Source organism: Rattus norvegicus, chromosome 1, assembly GCF_021556685.1.
Source record: "Rattus norvegicus strain SHRSP/BbbUtx chromosome 1, alternate assembly SHRSP_T2T, whole genome shotgun sequence".
Classification (NCBI taxonomy): domain Eukaryota; kingdom Metazoa; phylum Chordata; class Mammalia; order Rodentia; family Muridae; genus Rattus; species Rattus norvegicus.
The window spans coordinates 214,732,350-214,755,229 of record NC_141534.1 but is presented as its reverse complement, the minus strand read 5'-3'; the positions used below and the strand labels follow the sequence as shown (position 1 = coordinate 214,755,229).

The window sequence follows — 22,880 nt, the reverse complement described above, 5'->3', positions numbered from 1 at the left end:
GAGGCCTGAACCTTCCTTCTACTGAGGAATATTAAGTAAAATATTCATCACAGCCAGACACAGCGACTGAAGAGGTTGGTCTCAGAGACATACATATGCTTTGGGATCCCACTGACCAGACGTCCTAAAGTGGTTATGATGGTGGGATGGGGCTGAAGGAGAAGCAGAGAGGGGTACTGTTCTAAGCTGACAGTAGGATGAGGAGTTGTATTTAACAAGGACAAAGTTTCAGTCTACAATGTGAAAAGAACTTTGTAGATGGTGGTAGAATGGCTTTAGTGGACTTAATGACACTAAACCGTGCACTCTGGTCAAGATAAGAAATCTGCCATGGTGTACTATACAGCAACTTATTTTTTAAAATCAACTGAAGACAACTTACATACCACAAAACAGAATCCATAGCTAACTACCACTTTATAAACTAAAGATGCAGCAGGATGCCATGGTTCACAACTGTAATCCCAGCCATTCAGGAAGCTGAGGCAGAAGAATTGCTGAGGTTGAGGCTATCCTCGGCTACATAGTGAGTTTCTTGCTGAAGTTGAGGCTATCCTCGGCTACATAGTGAGTTTCTGGACAGCTTGAATTATAATGTGAATTCTATCCCTACTCCCTCAAAAAAAAAAAAACCTAAAGAGTGGGGAGAAGGGAGAAATGGATGAGGTAGAGAAGAAAGAGGAGAGATCCAGGAAAGAAGGAAAAAGCAAAGCAGGGCTCACATCTACATTCGGCCTCTACCCACACACGCAAGCATGGACAGTCCTACTGGTCACTGCCTCCTTCAGAGGCTGAGGAGAGACACAGAGCCTCTGACTAGGGTGGGGGCCATGAGATCAGGCTGGAGTCAGGAAGATGCAGGGAAACTACAGACTACATTCACTATGAGGTCCACTGAGTTGGGGACTGATGGGTCAACACAGCAAGACTATAGAGAGAAAAGCAGCGTCAGGAGTGAAGGAAGCTCATAGATAGGGAGCAAAGGGAGAAAACCCGGCATTATGATGACAGAGAATATATAAATCCTGGGTGAGAATACTGTAGAATAGAAAAGGCCCAGGCCTGTACCTTTGGGCTTGACTAAGAGGAAGAGCCAGCTATCTAAGAGCACAGAGGAGACCCAGGAACACTGCTGAGCCGGGAGCATGCGCTGGGAAAGTGGGGGTCACCTTGCTAAGCCCAAGTGAGTGTGTGTGTAGAGGAGTCATCTTGCTAGGCTCCAGGTTTTCTAAAATAGCTTATGTCTTGACCTTATCACAGTTGCCGTGTCTTATCTGATTGGGCTATAAACCCTATAGCAGCTATATGTTCTCTTTTCTTCTTTATGTTTCATGGAGCCCAGGCTGGCATCAAACTCCATAGGAGCTCAAGATGACCATGAACTCCTGGACCTTGAGAGCTCCCACTTTCCAAGCTGGGACTACAGCAATGCATGACCACATTTGGCTGCAACCATGATTTTTGTTGTTGTTGTTGTTGTTGTTGTTGTTGTTGTTGTTGTTGTGTTGTGTTGTTTTGTTTTGATTTTAGAGACAAGGTTTCTCTTTTTATCCCTGGCCATCTTAGAACTGGCTCTGTAGACCAGGCTGACCTTGAACTCAAACATCTGCCTCCCTCTGCATCTGGAGTAAAGGCGTCCACTACCACTGATCAGTGGAATGATACTTTTCTTTTTCATGTATGTCCCATAATAAAAGTTTAACTTAGAAATTGCAAACAGTAAGAGATTAACAGGAATTAATAATCAATAGAAGCATAACAAACGCGGTGACACAGCTATGAGAATGTCATCTCAGGTCTTGCTGCGGATTGTAGCAACTCAGCATATTTTCTTCTCCCTGGGAACTTAAGAACTTTCACCTTTTCACTTAGAGAAAGCAGAGAGCTTCCCCTGGCAAATCTCCACCCCACCTTGGAGCTGAGGACTGAACCCAGGGCCTTGTGCTTGCTAGACAAGCGCTCTACCACTGAGCTAAATCCCCAACCCCAGCCCCTGGCAAATCTTATCAGCCAGCCTCACTTCCCTTCTGCTTTGGGGCCACAGAAGTAAAATACGACCTACATACAAACAGTTCCACTGAATTCAATGATAACTGAGACACTACTAACCAACTAGCAAACAGGTAGCAAATACCGGGTAGAGATTCTGAACAAAAGTATAATTCTTGATTTGGGTGGTAGAACTTGGAGGCTGCAAGACTTTGTTATACACCCAGAACAGCATACCACCTAAAACGTAAGACTTGTTTATTTCCAGAACTTTCTATTTATTACTTTTGGACCTTAATTTGCCATGGGTGACTGAACTAAGAAAAGAGGAATTGGTGGATCCTAATGTTAACACAGTGTGGACAAACTGGGCCAACATGTCATTGACTAAGAGATGGTGTATCAGCAGCACTAAATGACATCATTGGTGCCTCCTGAAGCCATCCACTTCAGGAGGATGGAAGCCACACTCCTACAAGGTCCTGCCTCAGATACATATCCTGGGTTTAACTAAAGCCTAATTTTCATATTTTAGCCAATGGGTCACACACACAATTTTTTATTCCTTCAAATATGTTAAATCAATGTTTCAAAATTAATGCTTCAAATATGTGAAAGATGTTAGGTATTGCGGCACAAGCCTTTAATCCCAGCACTCAGAAGGCAGAGGCAGGTGAATCTCTGTGAGTTTGAAGCCAGTCTGGTCTACCGAGCGAGTTCTAGAACAGCCAGAACTATGTGAGAGACTCTGTCTCAAACAATAACAACGACGACAACAAAAGCCCAAATATGTAAATTCCATATGAGACATGGACTGGAGAATCAGTTTAGATGAAAGGAAACCAAAAAGAGCTAAATGCACATAGGCGCTGACTGGACTTCTGTGGCCAGCGAGGGCACAGGTCACAAAGGGAGCACAGATAGAGTTAAACAGTCTGTAAGCGACACAGCATGGTGCTGACGCTCACCCACTCCTGAGCTTGCTGCTGGTCTGTGGTAAGGAGGAAGCACTGACAGCAACAAAAAGCCCAACACTTGAGGTTTTCCCTCCAAACATCTGGATACTGAAATAGAGCCAGGTGCCACCCTTGGTTGTAACGTCACAGCAGCTTCATAAAAGATGTCTAACTGAGAAGACACACGGGCCCCGGAAGCCCTGTTCAAATCTATCCAGAGCCTTCAGGCCAGGCCACTAATGCACTGAATAATCTCAGCACCTCATAGCCTGAGAAAGGGGGTCAAGAGTTCAAGGCCAGTCGAAGCTACAACTGAAAACACTTCTTCATTTTTGAGACTAAATCTTGTTATAATATAGCTTAGGCTCACTTGAATTTACTATGTAATCCCCCTGCATCAACTTCCCAAAGGCTGAGATTACAGGTGTGTACCACCACACCTAGCTTTAAAACAAAACAGAAGCTTCTACAATACAAAAAGTACATTGAAAGCTGGGAGAGAAAGTGTTGGGGGAATTTGAGGAGAGTAGAGGGGGAGCAGAATGGATATGATCAAGATAAGTTGTATAAATATATTAAATGTCAAAAAATAAAGTTATGATTCCTTTTAAAATAAATGTAGGCCTCCTGTTCCTTGCTGGGTTATCTCTGTTCCAGGAATCCAGAATTTCCATATTCTGAAACAGAGACTGAGATGTGTATATGAGGTGTTCAAAACATCGCCATTTACAACACCAAACAACAGAAGGGATTTAAAGGCTGACTGCATGGGTGTGTACAACATGGAAGGTGTTTAGGATACAACGTGAAGCCAAGAAAATTAGATAAACTATATATACCGTCTCATGAAGTTTCTTCCTGAAACAAGGGTGACAACAGGTGAGATCATGCCAGGGGACCGCCTCATTGCCAGATTGGTGCAGTGTGCTTGCCTCCTCCTCTATGTACCTAATATTTCCATATACAGAAATCTGCATGTTTTATCTATCCAATGGAAGCACATTATTTTCTAAGATAATAACTACACTTATTGCCGCATTAGAAATGAAAATAAATGTAAGAAGCTGTAAAAACATGCAACTTCAGAATGATGACGAAGCAATGCAGCCACCCACTAAAGGTTAAAATGGCTCCCCTGCGTGAGGGGAGGGGCACAAGGACTATAAACACGGTGGTCATCAGTGGCCAGATCACAGTCAGCATCTGCCACCTGGAACTTATGTATCAACGACTGGGTCCTGATTACCATGTAACCATCAGTACAGGTGAGAAGCCATCAGCAATTGGCTTAAGTCTCTATGGGCACACAGGTTTACAAATGCAAGCCTGAATCCCAGACTGGCAGGCTGTGTTGAAGGAGATCCCCACTTCACCATCCTTAAACACACTCTCCTGCTGTTTGGTTTTCTTTGACTGAGGAGTATTTTTTTCTACAATATTAGTTTTCTTCAATTTTAATTTGTCAAAATTCTCCACGTAGATAAGTCTGGCTTATCATTCACTCATATTGACTACTTGCTCCAAGGTATGTTCCAGGACGCCAACAGGTCCAACTGTGGCTGGCTCAGGACCAGGCTGGGGCACATTATTTATAATTAGAAGAGAAAATGGGACTGTCAAGATAACTCAGCTGGTAAAAGTGTTTGTTGCCAAATTTGATGACCTGAGTTTAATCCCAGGAATCCACGTTGGGAAGAGAGAACCTTACAAACACATTGTGGCTAAATAAATATAAAAGAAGATTAAAAAAAAAAACTTTAAACACAAGCTACACTTGTAATACCAGTTCTTGGGAAGCTGAGGCAGGAGGACAATTGTAAGTTCAAGGCTGAACTACAAAGAAGACTATTTCTTGATAGTCTCCTACTTGCTACCAACACTACTTTTAAAAAAGGGAAGAAGGAAAGAAGGAGGGGTAGCGATGAAAGGCAGAGCTGTACCAAGAGCAGGACATAACCTTTCATGCTTGTTTTCCCACCTACTACCCAGCTGGGCCCGTCCCGTCTGTGGAAGCCCTCCTAGCTGGCATCCAGGTTCTCAAACCTGGGAGGTTTCAGGCTATTTCTGAGGAGGCCCTGCCCATTTCTCACTTGGTTGGCTTCACCTTGCCAGTACTTGAACACTTGACTCTCATCCTGTGAGTAAACAGGCCATTTTGCTGCCGTGCCCCATCTCTCACAACACAGATTCCCCATTCCCTTCTCCAGATAAAGAGTCTTCCTTAGACTGGCAGCTGTGAGTTCCTGGAAGGCTGACTCTCCCCACCCCCTTGACCCTGCCCCCCCCAACAGAGAGAGAGAGAGAGAGAGAGAGAGACAGAGACAGAGACAGAGACAGAGACAGAGACAGAGACAGAGAGACAGACTTGATGTGAGTCCCCATAAATGATCTTGGTGGCCCAGTGATTCTTTGGCAAGCCCAATTCACAAAGAACCTGGGGTCAAGAACACTATGGAGAGAAAGAAGCCCCTCTCAGCCCTCATATCCCTGCAGAGGGCAGCAAAAGTAGGTCTGAACCTAAGACCTGAGAAATGAGTTACTGGAGAGCAGGGCTGGCAGCAAACCTGCACACAATTACAGGCAGAAAATGGCAAAACCCTTTTGGATGGAGTCAAAGCAGAGGCAAGTGGGAGTAGCCCCCACCCCTAGAACTGGTGGGGGCCAGGAGACCGAGTGTTAGCCTGCCCTAAGCCTGCCCAGCTAGGCCTTGCTCTCCCTTTCCTAGCACTGTGGTTTGGCAGCTCTGAAGCCCAGTTTCCTCATCTGTAAATTCAGGTGCCACTTCCTTCCAGCCCGGATAGGTCATCCCAGGACCAACTGAGACCGACCTGAAAGAACTAAGTCTTGGGTAACGAATGCCAGCTGTTGTCACTGTCTCACTGACTTTTCTTCCTCCCACATTAATGCAAGGATATAGAAGAAATCCTCCCAATCTCCCCAGAGCCCTATACAGATCATACCAGCATCTCCACACATACATATACATATATGTGTGTGCAACACATGCATGTGTACACACCAAGGTCCTCTTGCTAACTGCCCCAAGGCAGAGCCTTTCTCTCTATGTAGAGGTAGTATGGATCCTTCTATATACCAATCTCTCTGAGGTTTTCTGAGTAGAATATTGATATGAGCCACAGCAAGACACACACACACACACACACACAGAGAGAGAGAGAGAGAGAGAGAGAGAGAGAGAGAGAGACAGAGAGACAGAGACAGAGACAGAGACAGAGACAGAGAAACAGAGACAGACAGACACAGAGAGACAGAGAGAGACAGAGATAGAGAAACAGAGAAAGACAAAGACAGAGACAGCGACACACACACACAGAGAGAGAGAGACAGAGAAACAGAGAGAGAGAGAGAGAGAGAGAGAGAGAGAGAGAGAGAGAAAGACTAGTCCTCTAGCACACAGCATGCTTTCGTCACATGTTAAAACCTAGCCTAGCAGTTGATTCAGATTTATAAGGCCATACCTGTTCTGGAACAATTACCTTGTACCAGCAGCCAAACACCTAATCGTGCTGCACACAGAGGACGTGTTAGAGGATCCACAGGCAGCAACTGCTCCACCCGAGGTCATTGGCCGCAGAATACAAAGTTCTCCAGCACTAGACTGCTGGAGGCCTGGGCTGTAGCCAAGGCTGAAATCAGGGGAAGGGGCGCCGCCTCCTGAGGCCATCAAGGGCCACTGGCTGCCTAGGAGGGCCGGACCAGAGAGGCGGGGCAGTGGGTCATGCAGAAAGTAGATGAGCAGTGGCCTAGAGCCTGTTCCCTGGGCCCTCAGAGATATGCAGGATTACAAGCCAATATCTGCTAGAAAGCAGCTGAAGACTTTTGTGGTGGATTTTGGACATGCTTCCACTTGAAGTTAAGGCAGAAAAACGTCACTCAGAACGTAGAATGGTACCTAGACAGGTTGCTTGGGAGGGACTGTGCCAGACATGATGGAGGGCAAGGGTCACATTACCCTGAAGGTTGGTTCACTACTACAATCACAGGAGGCCTCTGCTGCAATCAGCCTTTCCCCTAATTCACTGCCAGACACAATTCAAGGCCTTGCTGTCACAGACAAGAGAACACACCACTCTGTTCCTGAAGCATCTCCACTGCTAATCTAGCCTTTCTTTCCCTCACTGAATCCCACTGCCCTCACAGGCCTGTACTGAGGACGTATCAGCCAGGGAAACCTGCTGCAGGACAGTTGTGGACCCACTGATCACTGTCCCATTAGAGGCCCTCACAGATGCTGTGACAGCTCTCTTAAGCTCGAGGGTCTGAGAAGGAAGCAGACAAGGTTGGCCAAGCTACACCTGAGCACACTCTAAAGGCTGAAGGGGCGAAACCCTCTGTACAACTCAGGGGGTCATAAAGCTTGGGGATCAGGAGGGAGAGAAGCAGAGGACCTAAAGCGGTAAGAAGACTGGGCAACTGAAGAGTGTGATTCCCTCCAGGCCACACAGAATCCCTGCTTTGGGCACTAAACTCGATCTGTCCAAGCTCAAGTCCTGGCATCCTAATGTGACCATCCTCACAGCATGTCTCTTAGAAGGTGTTTCCAGATACAGCCCTTCAGGCTGGCACTGTTCCAGATGTCTCCTGTCACCCAAATGATAGCATGCAGAGAGGAGTAGGGGGAATGGGAGGCAGGCTCCCATTAGCAGCACAGTACCCTATTAGGGGAGTACTTGGTCAGATGGTTATCCTAAAGTCCTCATAGTTGACAACGGTTGAGACTCCAATTTAAATCCTCTGAGGGAAAGCACTCCTACTTAGTAACATCAGTAAGCCTGAAACTTCCAAAGAGTGGCTTTCAACCTACATGGGAGAAGCACTCTGATCCCACAGGCACAGCAACCGGCCCAGAGCACATGCCTCAAGAGGCTCCATACTGTCTTCCTTGCTTGTGTGACACACAAGCAGAACTCCTTTCCTGCCCACAGAGATGGGGGAGATGGCAAAAGTACAAGGAACCCACTACTCCCCAAAGATCCTTCATCCCATGCTCCTCTCCAGAACGCCAGCAACCTGAAGAGGGCTGTTTGTTATTTTCTGCAAATGCTGGCTAACAGATCCCATTCTTGCCTCAGGCTGTGCATTAAAAACAGGGAAGTCAGACTGCTGTGACTGTCACTGAGGATGTGTAAATAACTCCTCTCCAGCAAGAGTGAGCCACCGTGAAGCAATGGGCATCTAGTGTGCCTGTTTCTCTCTTGCTACTCAAGGCAGCTCCAGGAAACTTTTCACCTCTTCCTGCTTCAGTTTTCTCCAACACTGATCTATGAACTCAGCATTCCCCCTTCCAGAGAGAAAAACCATGGAGCCGAGATGGTGCCTACAACAGAATGCCAGATGAGGCAGGGCAAAGGTCCCAGCATCACAGGAGTGAGGTCTGTGGCACTGCCCACGTGGATTCTACAGTGAAAACAAAAATAAGCCAAGCTCCCAAGGTCAGCAGGTGATTCTACAGGGTCCTCTCCTGAAGGGGCTCTGCAGTGCTTTAGGATTAACTAACAACAGACAAGCTGGAGTACGCTTATGCTTCCCTCCAGAGTGGGAGCTCTGAACTGACAGGCATTAAGTCCCCACTATGGGACTTTCATCAGAAATATGGGGCAACAGGTAATTAAACACTGAAAATACCCAAACTAGACAACCTATGATTAAAACAAAAACCCGGGGTTGGGGATTTAGCTCAGTGGTAGAGTGCTTGCCTAGCAAGCGCAAGGCCCTGGGTTCGATCCCCAGCTCAGAAAAAAAAGAAAAAAGTAAAACAAAAACCCTCCAGACCTCCATCAACTCAAGACCTCCATCAACACCCTGTGCTGAACAGCAGCAGGGACAGCAAAAGTGCAAGTGGTCACGTGCTCCAGATATGCTAAGGAAGTTTCAATTTGCCAATAAGTCATCAAACGTCCCTAGAAATTCTACTCCTTCAGACCTGAACTATATCTTGCAGGCTGCCTCCTGCAACCAGAAGCAGCACAGAATTCCATGTCAGGGCAGTTTGGGTCCAGATAATCTGGCTACTATACTGCCAAAGAGATGTGCTTGCAGATAGAGCAGCCTGGTTGGGAAACAGGGCAGGAAGCCCTGTAAGTGCTGCAGTCAAGAGGCAGGCCCTAGAATGTTCCTTCTAGAACATGCCGGCTTTGATCTTAACTATATCTACTTTCACAGAGTAGGTAGCAGAGGAGTCGCAGGCAACATCCTGCAGGCCAGGCACTGGTAGCCAGCGGTCTTGACGACCTTTGCTGACTCAAGTGTGCTGGAAAGCAGCCAGTTGTGCAGTAAGAAGGAAGAACAACTCAGAAATTGGCCCTAGTATCTATGAAACCAACCAACAAAACCTGTTTCCCTCTTCCTAGCCCCCAACCTTCCCATGCTCCCCTCCTACTACACTGAAATCAAAGCTTCAGTCTGCCCTTTCCCTGGTGCTTTGGTATGAACTACTGTAGCCTAAAAAGCCAGACGTGTCCTTTCATCTGTCTCTTTTGGATGCCAGTTCCTGGGGGCCCCAGTGGTCATGTTTAGTTCACTGTGAAGCATCCTAGAGAGAGCAGCACATCTCCCAGAGGATGGCAGCCAGGGAGGAATGCTCTGCCAAGGCTTTCTGGTCCACCCAGCCTGCAATTACTTGCAGTGGCCCAGGATGATTGGTGTGAGCTGAGGGCTGGGAAGAGGAAAACCGGCTTTGTTGTTTAGTTGGATGTAGAGGTGTCACAAGGTAACAGAGAAGACAAGAGAACACCATAACAGGGACACTGGGTCTGCATGTACTCCTGGGTCTCTAAGCTTCAGGAAAACACTAGAACATTATGGCAGTTTGAGCTCCAAGGGCTCTACGTGGCCCTGGCTGGAGCTGGGCCACTTATAATCACCAATGGCTACATACGGTCAGCAAGCCTGTGCTACAAGAGGAGGAAGCCTGAGTATCTGCTCTGCTACGTGCAGTTTCTATGTGTGCAAAGAGACTCAGAGATAGGAGGCAAGAGGGCATCTCAACAGCCTGGAGAACAGTAGGAAGAAGATAAGGGACAGGTCACATGGGGATAGCTGCTCTGTCCCTTTGTCCTAGGAAATGTAACAAACTCAAGGCCAACACTGCCCTCTGGTGTAAGGAGCCATCACTGTTAACCTGCTGCCCACACCCCACCCCCAATAGGAAAGGGCACTTGCCCTGATTTATCCATATCCTTTGGAAATCTGAAATGAAATGCTTCCTAGACGCCCATATCTCCAGCTGGCTCAGATAGCCCCATTTTCCCGTCAGCCACCTCATTCTCAGCCACCAAGCTCCTGCTGAGAGGCTCTCCCTGGGATGTATCTACATCTTAGCAAGGCGCAGTTGATGTCATAACAACTTGCTGACCTACCTGTTTCCTCTTACTGGGTCCTGTGAGCACCTCGGCACAATAACTTTGGCCTATCTGTTCCTCTACTGTCTCTGTAACACTCTACATAATGCTTGGCACCAAATTAAATATATGCCAGAGGCAGACAATAAAGAATGAATGCATAGTGAATGAATGAATGGGTACTCCAGGCCATACAGTGAGAAGAACCATATGAGGCTGTTAAAATTCATTCAGAAATATTGTGGAGATTAATAAGGTACAGCTCTTTTTGGGAACAGCACACCCAAACTAATAGTGTATAAAGTCTCCTCTCCACAAAGCTTAGAGCCCAGTGTGCTGCTGGCAGGACACATGGAAGGGCAAAAGAGCAGGGCAGGGGAGAACACCTGGCAAACTGAATGTTTGTTTCTGTCCCAAATTTACATGTTGAAACTCTGACCTTGGCTTCCCAGCTTCCAGACTATGAGAAATAACGTGTGTTGTTTATAAGCTTCCTGGTCTGTGGCATTTGTTATGGTAGCCCAAGTGGACTCAGACATAAGCTAAAGGTAGAAACTAAAAAAGTCAAGTTTCAGAGCTGAGTGTGGTGGGTACTGAGAAGCACTAAAGTCCTAATTCCAAACATGACTGGATCATGTCTACAGTAGGCAAAGCAGATAGCAGGTGCTGGCCGATGGTCCAGGAAGTTTCCAGACAGCCACGCTGGCCGGCTCTCCATTCATATGCTCCTCTGTCATGTCTAAGATGGAGGTGAAGGCCGTGACTGGATAAGAGCAGGGCTCTCCGGGGCTGGTAAGTTCAGGACACATAGCCTGAATTGTGTCTCTTCAAAAAGATACTTTAAAGTCCTACACTTCCCAGTGTGACCTTATCTACAAATGGAGTCTTTACTGAGGTACTCTGATAGTTACTGGATGGCATTCATAACCCGATATAAGCCTGGTGTTCCTGTAACGTAGAGAACGTGGACAGTGACAGATGCAGAGATGGAAGAGAATGTGAAGACGCAGCCAGCGTGTGACTACAGTGACAGTCTACAAGCCTAGGACGCCAAACATCAACTGCAAACAGAAGAAACTGGAAGAGGTCAGAAGGGACCCGAGGCCTTAAGGAATATGGCTCTGTTTGATGCCCTCCAAAATCTCAGTTGTTTTAAGCTTCTCAGAGTTGGACTTTTGTTGTGATGACCCTGAGGATCAAACAGAGTTCTCATAGGTGGCCAGAACTCTGTAGACCCTATCACCGGGGCTAGGAACACATCCAATAGTACAGTAGGACCTTTCTCTCCTCTGCTCATCCTGCTGCAGGCTGCAGCTGTGGCTGGGTTTCAGAGCATGTAGCTATTTAGGACTGGCTCAGCTGGGGAAGGTGAGTGGGAGGCAGCAGAAAGAGAAGTGAACAGTGATGCAGTGGCTGCTGGGAAAGCTGGGCTCAGCCAGCAGGAAGGCCTCTGGGGGCATAGACATCAGAGTCAAGCCATGGAAAGGAGAGAAGAGGAAGAGGGGAAAAATGGAGTGAGGAGAGAACATCAGAAGAAAGAGACCAGGCAGAGAAAGGGAGGCTCAGAGGTAAGGGACAACAGGAGAAAAATCTCCTAGTCAGTGTCCTAGTCACAGCAGGGAACAAAGATGTTAAAAAGGAGCCCAGGGGCAGAAGCCTGGGATCTATCTAAACCAAGAGTTTGCACGGTGGCAGAGAGAGAGTGCACTGTGCCACAACACCAGGGGATGCTATGGAGGAACCTCACAGGTGACAGATGTGCTCCTATTGGCAGGAACCATACACAGGGTCTGAGGAAGCTAGTTTGGGGAAGGAAAGAATGGAAGTGGTTAGTAACTCAGGAAAATGTTCTAATGACTGTGAGACAGCTGGTGAGAGGGAATAGGAACCCCACACAGGGTGGGAGCAGGGAGGATGACTGGACAGCAGTGACTGGACAGGAAATAAAAGGCAAAACTGACAGCACCTGTTAGATGGGAGGCAGAGGCAGGAGGGAAGGTGGACTTTGGGTACCAACAAGTCAAAGATCACAGAAGCAGGTGAGGTAGAAGCTGGGAGCTCCCTGTGGAACCCAGAGAGCTGGTGTTAACTGCCAGTTTCAAGATGGGACGGACAACTAGATAGAAAACTCAGCTGGAGCTAGATAGGGGAGTCGTCCCCAGTAAGACAACATGAAAACACCCATGGACCCATGGACTCATGGAAAGGACAGCACAGAGAAGATACAACATAAAGAAGACAGCCAATACCCAGCAAGGGACTGCTGTGAGGAATGAGGAGCCCAAGGAAGAGTGATGAGCAGAATCAAGGCACAGAGCTCTGAGAAGCAAAAGAAAACCAGCTACCGGAGTCCACACCACAGAGTTCCTTGGTGGTCTTGGAAAGGGAGAGGAGGGTGGGTCAGGAGAGGGAAACAGGGGTGAGTGGAAAGCTACGGAAGTCCCATCACTGTATCAAGCTGCCTAAAGCTTCAACAAGAACTTTTAGAAAGTTTAGAAAAGATGAGAGAAAATCAAGAAAGCTAGAGGGTCCTGGGCTCAGAAGGCTTTTAATTTACAATAAAACAAAAGATCTAGTTGGATGTAAAAACTCAAGCAACTCAAACATAAGAGTTTATTTCTATTCCAATTTGGATGGGCTTGTTGTTGTTGTTGTTGTTTGTTTGTTTGTTGTTTGTTTAAGCAGGGTCTTTATACTCATGGCTATCCAGGAACTCACTGATAGCCAAGGTTGGTATTGAACTCCTACTGCCTCAGACTCCTGAGGCGTTATAGTGTGAGCCACACCCCTGGCCTGAGACGTCCTTCCTAAAGAGCACAAACCACAAAGACAAAGTAAGAAAGCTTGACAGCAGTTGATGACAGCAGACGACAGAGGCTGCACTCTAGGGCAGCATGTGGACTTGTAGTCATAATGCAGGGGATGGAGAAAAAATGCAAGGACATTTCCACCCAGTAAAAAATTGTAGCCCACCACTCAGTTCTGGTGTTTCAAAAGGTAGGAATGACAAAGACTGCAAACACAGGCAAACTGAAATCTGAGGCAGTCAGAATACTCAAATGTCTCTTCCCTGTACAGCCTAGGATGTTCCAGTGACAGTAAAAGCAAACATCTGACAGATGTGCCTATGTGGCTGTAGGTGCTGCCTTAGTCAGGGTTTCTATTCCTGCACAAACATCATGGCCAAGAAGCAAGCTGGGGAGGAAAGGATTTATTCAGCTTACACTTCCACATTGCTGTTCATCACCAAAGGAAGTCAGGACTGGAACTCAGGCAGGTCAGGAAGCAGGAGCTGATGCAGAGGCCATGGAGGGGTGTTACTTACTGACTTGCTTCCCCTGCCTTGCTCAGCTTGCTTTCTAATAGAATCCAAGACCACCAGCCCAGGGATGGTACCACCCACAATGGGCTGGGTCCTCCCGACTTGATCACCAATTGAGAAAATGCCTTACAGCTGGATCTCATGAAGGCATTTCCACAACTGAGGCTCCTTTTTCTGTGATAACTCCAGCTTGTGTCAAGTTGACACACAAAACTAGCCAGTACAGGTGCCCTTTGCATTTAGTTCTGACTTCTCATAATAACCTCTGTGACAAGTCACCTGCCACTTCCAGATCTGAAGCTATGGAGACATTCTGGCAGCATAGGTTGAGCCAAATGCCAGAGGAATGCTGCCAGGATGACAGGAACAGAGTGCACAGCTTGGCCATGGGAGTCCACCGTTCTCCTGCTGGCCACTATAAAGATGGATAGGCGGCAAGATTCCTGAAGCAGCTGCAACCCCAGCCAGGAGTGAGGTGGAGACAGCAGCCCCACAGCTCCACAGAGCACTCAGCAGGTTCAGTCTTAGGCAGCAAGCCAGAAGAGTCCTTCCTTGGATCTCCTATGACCCCCTAAGACCTATTTGTTAAAGGGTTTGAACCCAAGACTTGGCACTATGTGAAAGTGATAGGGCAACCCTTTAATACAGTTCCTCATGTTGTGGTAACCCCTACCATAAAATTATTTTCATTACTACTCCATAACTGTAATTTTCCTAGTGTTATACATTATAATGTAAATTATAATGTGCAGGATAGCTGATATGCAACCCCTGTGGTAGGGTCATTTAACTCCCCAAAGGGGTCATAGCCCACAGGTTGAGAACCACTATGCCAGAGTCCTGAGGCAGTGAGGTCCAGTGGAAGGTTTTTGGGTCATTAGGGATATGCTCCCTGGGCCTCCCAGTTTCCCTTCCTGGCTATGAGATAGTCTGCTCCGTTCTGCCACTCGTTCCCACTGCAATCAGACCCAGCAGACTGTGAACCCCTTCAGAAAGGATGAGCTGCAGCTCACTACCTTTCTAAGTTGTTACAGTGACAGAAGCCAGCCCAGTTTGACTGCTGCAAAGATTGGAAAAGCCTACCTACAATCCTGGCTCCCAGAGAGACGACCACTGCCCACACCTACAGCCTTCTCCAACCTTGACCTGCCCACATCTCCCAGTGCACTTTGGAATTGCGGTCTTCCATACAAATGATCAACCAAATGTCACTGGCTACTTGAGGAAACCACCAAAACAGATTTAGGAATGTTTTAATGGACATTTTGGAGAGAAAAATAATATAAAGAGCAGACACATAGAAAAACTATAATTAATCTCCCCAGAGAAATAAAAAAATGATTGCATCCATTAAGAGGCGGCTGTTATTTTAAAAAGCAACAAGAGAGAACTCTAGGAAATTAAAAATAGAGCTGCAGAAAGGTTTTTAACGTAACAAGTACGATCACAAGACAGTTCAGGACAGCATCACCCAGAAAGGCTAGCCTATGGAAAAGTGGAGAAAGTGTAAGACTCAAGCCAGGAGTTCACTATCTAGCTACTTGGGAATCCCAGAGAGAAAGAAAATGAGGAGGTAGAGAACACCATGGGGGGGGGGGGGGTGAAGGACACCCACTGCCTTCCGTGGTGAAGGGTTCGTGATTCATGCTACTGAAAGCCCCAGCTGGAAAAGGATTAGTAGGAACCCAGTGAGCTTCCTGTAGTCATTTCCTAAGGTGATGTCAAACATGATATCTGAGGACAACAGGAATGCATCATTTTTCAGTTTGGGAGTCCAGAAATTCACTATCAGTTTTAGTTGAAATCTGCTCATGGGCAGGGCCATGGGAAAGACCCATTCCTTGCTTCTCCAGCTTCTAGTGGCAGCTGGTCCTCCTTGGCTTGTAGCCATATCACTTCAATGGCTGACTGCCTCTGCCTCCACATCACTTTCATAGTGTAACTCTCTCTCCTAAGGACCCCTGAAACAGTATGTAGGGACTATCCCCTGTCAAGGCCCTTAATCATACATACTGAGATTAGGGTGCTGTATCTGTAGGGGTGATCATAAAATACCTCTAAACAGAGAAAGAAAAGAAGTTACACAGAACAGTCATCAACAGGGATGCTGAAAACCTCTGGGACCAATATCTCCAATAGCCTAAGGGAGCCCTTCAAACCTGGAGTGTCCTACCCAGCCAGACCATCACATTAGTGGCAGTGGGACATAGGCCAGAGCTTTATGCTGCCAGCTGTAGTAGCCTAAATGGTTGCTAAGAATTCTGCTCAGGTGAAGCCAGAATTTTTGACTTCACTGCAGAGAAGAATTTCAGGATAAGCTGGTAGAAAGCAGAAAAAACGGAAGGGGTTTTAACACAGAGGAAAGGCAGTACATGCTCCAATGTGGTGTGAGCGTCTCTAAGAGCTACATGCAAGTATCTTAGCAACAGCCATACATACCGCCTTAGAGGTTCTTAACATCCCATTGTTTGTGTTTTTAGATTTATTTACCTTATCTGTGGGTTTTGCTTACATGTATATATGTGCACCTTGTATCTTGGCCCCATGGAGGGCAGAAGAGAATTCTCTAGACCTGGAGTTGCAGATGGTTGTGAACCACCATGTGGGACTGGGAATTAAACCTGGGTTGTTGGCATTAGCAACAAGTGCTCCTTACCACCAAGATCTCTTTCCAATCCCTGAAATTCCATTATTCAAAAGGTTTCTAAGAAGTTTTCTTCCCTCTTTTTTGGAAAATGAGGTCAAAAGGTGGTCCCTTGGTGTCTTAGGTCGGGTAACAACCTGATAAGGTAAAACCATGGGCCTTGAATGGTTCACAAAGTATGGCACAGCTTATGTCTTTTACTGTAAACAGACTTTCTAGTCTCTATTCTTTCTATTTTTATGTGTATGAGTGATCTGCCTGTGTGCTGAGTCCATTATGTGTATACAGTACCTAGGGAGGACAGAGGAGGCTGTTGGATCCCCTGGAACTGTAGCTATAGACGATTTGTGAGTTGTGGATGCTAGGAATTGAACTCAGGTCCTCTACAAGAGGAGCAAGTGATCTTAATCATGCAACCATATCTATAGCCCCTTTAATTTTAACTATCATCTTTATGAAAGTTTCTAGTCTTGTTTGTGAAATTCTCAGAAAACGTCAGGTTTACAGCTAGGAAAGGAGAAAGGCCATCCTTAATCATATATAGTTAGGCCTTAAGCTCATTACTATTTTAACATTCTCATTTGAAAACACACTCTCTCTCCATATGTGTGTGTGTGTGTGTGTGTGTGTACATACACATATATGTACTATATATATATACATAGTATATGTATGTATGTATGTATGAATGTATGTATGTATTTATATTACTGTTTTTATGTAGGCAACCTCCACAGCAAATTATTCTGTAATTTTTTTTTACTCTCAGTTGGTGAAAGACTTCAACTGGCCTCTGGAGTGAGAGGCTCTTTCACCTTCTAGGTCTCCTTAATTTTCCATCTATTTATCTTGTCTCAATCAATCAATCGGTCAGTCAATCAGTCAGTCAATGTCTAGAAAATACAGTTCTCAGGTATGCCAAGGCCCTGGCTGCCACCAGAAGGAACAAAAGGAACCGCCTGGTGAGCCCCAAGCCATTGCCCAGCAAGCCTGCAGAGCCACCTACAGATTTAACAGACTGTGGAAGGCTCAGGATGTTCCAGTGCAGTTGCTGTTAGACAACAAAAAAGGCAGATTAGCTGATGGGGAAGCAAATACAACTCCAGCAAAGTGAGAAGTTAGACAAGGAAGTACTACCATAGCACACACTTTCAGCTGTGACTACTTGATTTGAATAATTTAAAATATGAAAAAGTATGACTACACCCATGCTAAAAAGTTGTAGGGAGAGGAAAGGGCCCATATTTGGGACCTCAGAAAATAGAAAATGAAATAAACCTATCACAGGGGGGGAAAAATCAATAAACACAGAACTGGATATCAAGCAAGCTCAGTTGATAGACTGCTTGCTGTGCAAGTATAAAGACCTGGGCTGACATCTGATACCCTCTAAAAGCTGGACGTGGTGGTGAGTTTGCAATCCCAGCACTGGGAAGGTGGGGACAGGTGGCCAGGATGCCATAGCTAACTAGCCTAGCTGATCAGCAAGCCTTAGCTGCTGATAGAGGTTCTGTCTCAAAAACAAGACGGATGCTCCAGAGGAATGACATTAGAGGTTGCCCAGTGGGTAAAGTGCTTGCTGTGGGAGCATGAGGACCTGAGTTCGAATCCCCAACACCCACATAAAAAGCCAGGCACGGTAGCATGTGTCCATAACCCCAGCACGTGGAGGGCTTACTGACCAGCTGGCCTAGCTGAAATGGCAAATTCCAGGTTCAATGGATGACCCTATCTCAAAACACAAGGAGAAGAGCAATAGAAGAGGACATCTTGACATCAACCTCCAACCTCCACAACCTTCCATTATAGGCAAGCACACAGATATGCACACATGTGCACACATGCATGTGTACACACACACTCACATACACACATACATACTATGTTCTGTCATCATTATTATGTCTGTTATATGCTGGATCAAACCACTGAAGGGTACCACCATCTCTTATCTTCTTTTTCTTGTTAATTTGTTCATTCCAGTGACTGTATACTGCTCTATATAGCAGAGTTGAGTCATGACTAAACGAGGAACCACTCACTATTCATTGACTGAATATTTCTGTCTGCCCTCCCACACTCACAAGTGATGACTCTATATACTTCAACATGATGGTGTTAGCAAGTGTGACCTTTGGGAACTGAACAGGTCATGGAGGGACACAATTCCTGAATGTAATAAGAACAATGATCTAAGAATCAAACAGAGGCCTTATTAGATACCTTGATCTTAGATTTCCAGTCTTTAGAAAGTGAGAACAAATGTCTATTGCTTACAAACCACGCTGTCTATGGTATTAATAGCATTAAAATATCACGTACAGACTGAGGCACTGCTGACAGATCCTTGCTTCTTCTTTTTAAAGTTAAAAGAATCACAACACATAGCTTGATAAAACTGTAATTGTTAACACTAAGGTAACAGGCAAACTGAATTTAATACACTAACTGCTCCATTTTTTTGAATGATTAAAAAGTCTTAAGAAAATCAATTAAAAATGTCCAAAACAAAAACAACAACAACGGGGCTGGGGATTTAGCTCAGTGGTAGAGCGCTTACCTAGGAAGCGCAAGGCCCTGGGTTCGGTCCCCAGCTCCGGAAAAAAAGAACCAAAAAAAAAAAAAAAAAAAAAAAACAACAACAACAAAAAAAGGACAGCTGTGACAGTGTAAACACAACAAAAAGGGAAGGAAATCAGGAGTTCAGGTAAATAACAAATTTGAAGCCAGCCTGGACTACAAGAGGCCCTGTTTCAAAACAAACCAACCAGAAATTAAAGATGAAAAGCAGGCAGGAGAGATGCTCAGTGGGTAAGAGCACTGGCCATTGAAGCTTCCAGAGAACTAGGTTCGATTCCTAGCATCACATGGCATTAACTCTAGTTCCAGGGGTACTAACACCCTCACATGGACATGCACACAGGCAAAACACCAATGCACGTAAAAGAAGAATAAAATTATTAAGGAAATAACTATATCTTTTAAAAGAGAAGAAGAAGAATACTGGTTATTCTTCCAGAGGATTCAGGTTCAATTCCCAGCACCTACGTAGCAGCTCACAACCATCTCTAAGTCCAGTCCCAGGAGCTCATAATGCCTGTTGGGCCTCAGCAGGCAATGGGCATTCATGTGGCATGCAGACAAACATTCAGTCAAGACACCTATACATATAAAGTAAAATGAAATTTAAAAAGAAAAAAGAAAATATTAAAAGGAAAAGCCTTGACTCCTTCAAAGGCATTTAAGAATTCTCTTAGGAACAGATGTGCCATTGGAACTGCTGCATCAGACAACGAGGCAACCTCTCGCTCTCTAAAGCACCACTCTAACAATCTGTGCAGCCAGTGAAGGACGGTGGACTCCTTCATATCCCCTGGGGTCATTACTGTCTCCTACAAAGTCAGACTTCTGACCTCTGTCAATTCTGTATAAAGTCAAATTTTGTTTACATTCATTTTACTTATGTATGTGTTCAACACTAAACCAGAGCCTTGTATTTGCCGGGAAGGACACCATTACTGAGCTAAAACCCAAGCTCCTACTTTGATTTCACTGTCAGGTCTCTACTAGAGAGGCTGGAGATGAGCTCAAGGTCACGATGTCTTCTGAGTTTTTCTCTTTGGAGAACTGCATGTTCATTTCACTTGCCCATTTTTTTCCACTGACCTAGTTGTCCTTTTCTTGCTAGCTGTAATAAATGTTTATATTATTCCAGACCAAAATCCATTCTCCATTACCTATGTGGCAGACTCCCTCCTGCACCGAGAGTGTCTAGTAGCTGTTAGGAGAAAGGAAGAGCTGAAGTGAGAAAGAAAATCAGAGATGGGGCAAGCTCCAGGCTTGGGTAAGGGCTGGTCTTGAGCCAAGCAAGAACGCCTCTTTGAAAGAACAAGTGCTTGGGTTTTCTGGGACAATCCAATTATAAAATTTCCTAGTATCTGGCAAGGGACATTACCCAATAACTGAGACAGTTTTTAAAAACTCTGGCACCAGGCTAAGGCACAGATGTCACCGTCCAGAAGACACAGCCAAAAGGAGTGGACCAGCAGCCCAGGGCAGCCCATGAGCAGACGGCATGCCTCCTACTGACATCTAAGCTGCCCGCCTGCCACAGCTACTCCAGGAACAGGGATAATGGGGTCAAGTTGCATCAAGATTAAACTGGAAGACAACATCTGGCCCACGTGGTCAGCAGAAAACTGAGATTAGAAACACAGCAGCACTTGCCTCTAAGAGAGTTTAAGAAACTTACTTTCCGGGGTTGGAGATTTAGCTCAGCGGTAGAGCACTTGCCTAGCAAGCGCAAGGCCCTGGGTTCGGTCCCCAGCTCCGAAAAAAAGAAAAAAAAAAAGAAAAAAGAAACTTACTTTCCAAACAAGTGGGTTGAGGTCAAGTGACTACTGTGGAAAAGTGAAGACTGGTAGCAGACAAGATCGCTGCTGTGGTCACCTTCTTGTTTTGGCAAGGAACACGCGACACCTTCCTGGCTATAATCTGACATGTTTCTGTAGAGTGCTGTGGTCATTGGCATTGTTGTTGCTGTTATTTTGAGACAGGGTCACAGCCCCGGCTGGTCTAGAGCTTGCTGTGTAGACTAGACTAACTTGAACTTGCAGTGTTCCTCCTGCCTCTGCCTCCCAAGTGTTGGGATGACAGGGGTGAGCTGCCACTGTCTACAAACATGCCTGGCCCTAATAGTCTTTCTTTAAAGACAAAAAGCAAGAGTTGGAGTTGAGACACTGAGTCTGTTCTAGTTTAAAATGTACCAAGAATCAGAGGTTTGAAGCCCAGTACCACTGAGCCATAGAAACCTGACAGCATGACTATGGCTCCCACGCCTCACCAGTCTTCCAGGCAAGTGGTACATGGCTATCATCCTAGCACTTGGAAGGGGCTAGGCAGGAGGATCAGGAATTCAAGGCTAAGTCTAGCTACTTAGCAAGTTTGAGGCCAACCTATGTTCTATGATATCCTATTTCAAAACAAACAAACAAACAAACAAAGTCTGCTGGGCTGATATCAGAATCAGTAAAATAAAATGCAAAATGCTTGGTTGAAATCTGACTTTGATGGCCTGATGTAGCCCAGTGGTTGACTACTTGTCTACCAGCAAGACCCTGGTTCAGTCATTTCCAATATTGCCAAAACAAAAGTCCTGAATTTCAGACAAACACCAAAAACATTTAAATATAAGTATATCCTATATAATATTTAGTATATGTTTATACTGCATAAATATTTGTTGTTTAATCACAATTCAAGTTTACCAGGGTATCCTACAGTTTATTGGCAACTCTAACAAACCATTAGAGTTGAGATCCTACAGGGGCGTTGCAAGAAACTAGTAAAGAGAATCCCCAGGGCAAACCAGTGCCTACACCTTAGGAGTCAAGCTGCCTGGGTTTGAATCAGTTCCACAGACTCTGAAGAAGCTGCTTCACCTCTGAGCCTCAATTCTTTTCACCTATAAAGTTAATGAGTTAATAGTAATTACCTCTGAGGGTTAGTACCGAGAGATCAAATGAGTTGAGGTATGTAAAGTGCCTTGGCCACTGCCTGTCACATAGTCAGCCTTCACTCAAATGGGGGCTGTTTGTACTTGGAGTAGTACTGAGTATTAAGGGTAGATCTGTGGGTGCTGCCAAGGTGGCATGACACTAAGGGGAAGGGAGAAAGCTGATTGTATCACCACTTCCACCCCATAGGTGTATCAGAGAGGCTGGGGCTGCAGCAGGATAAAATCTTGTTTGTTGAGATGGTGCTCAGAACAAGTTAGACCATTAAAGACAAGGCCCTGCTGCTACCACAAGCTGCGAACAGGGAGCCATTGAAATGTCTTGCTCTCCTCACTGGCCCCCGACTGCTTTCTGGCTCCATTTGCAATGGCACTGTGTTGGTTGATGGAAAGTGGCCATAGCTGGTATATTTATTCCTTAGGAATTAGAAAACCTTCTCATCAGGGCCCTTACCTCACCTCCCTTATCTACCACTAACAGAACACCTCCACAGTGGGCCATTGAACACAGCCCCTTTCTTTACCTTCCTTTTACCTACAGAACTCAAAGAAAGAAATTCCTTTCTCTATTTAAGGGCTTAAGACCCAAAGGGTTTAATTCCATCAAAGTGGGAGAAAGAGCTAAGAAAGATGGGGAACAAGGCCCTCTGCTGATGAGTCGATGTATACAGTACCCAAGAAGTCACTGAGAGCATCACAAAATGAAAATGCTTTGATGATTACTTTTAACAACTCAAAAATGATCCCTTTATCATCTCAGGAACTGATTTCCTTGCTCCCTCCCGATCAACATAGAATTTTTAAAAGTTGAAGTATGGGGGTTTAAAACTATAGTATTTTGATGTCTGTGTCAAACATGTATCTATTCTATAGCTGAACTTGGCCTTTCCTTTCTCTTCCCCATCGTGTTCCCACATGCACACAAAGTCCCCTCTGGTCTTTCTCAACACAGTCTCCCCAAGGACCAATGACGCATCATCATCAGCTCTTTTCTCCCTCGCCCATCATCTACTCCAGAGATCCTATTAGCTTCACCTGTTGAGTCTATTACATCATCTCGCCCTCCACTTCTGAGAGCCCATTCTGCATTATC

The 22,880-nt window shown here is 45.6% G+C and overlaps 1 protein-coding gene across 7 annotated transcripts in view; it reads right to left on the bottom strand.

Annotated features, from left to right (window-relative positions):
* Nucleotides 1-22,880, bottom strand: part of Pc (pyruvate carboxylase) — a 98,933-nt gene that overhangs the window by 19,736 nt on the left and 56,317 nt on the right. Inside the window, exons 1-2 of one of the 7 annotated variants that reach the window (XM_087626808.1) lie at nt 6,425-6,569; nt 3,785-3,893 (exon numbers count right to left, since the gene is read on the bottom strand). The exons of 2 other annotated variants lie outside the window; for them this stretch is intronic. Coding sequence is in view for 1 of the 5 variants with exons in the window: in XM_087626689.1 (XP_087482815.1) it covers nt 3,785-3,893; nt 6,443-6,531 (198 nt within the window). In the remaining 4 variants the exon portion in view is untranslated. Of the gene's footprint in view, nt 1-3,784; nt 3,894-6,424; nt 6,570-22,880 lie in introns of those variants that run through there. 4 more of the 7 variants (XM_087626689.1, XM_087626766.1, XM_087626726.1 and 1 more) reach the window with 4 other exon arrangements.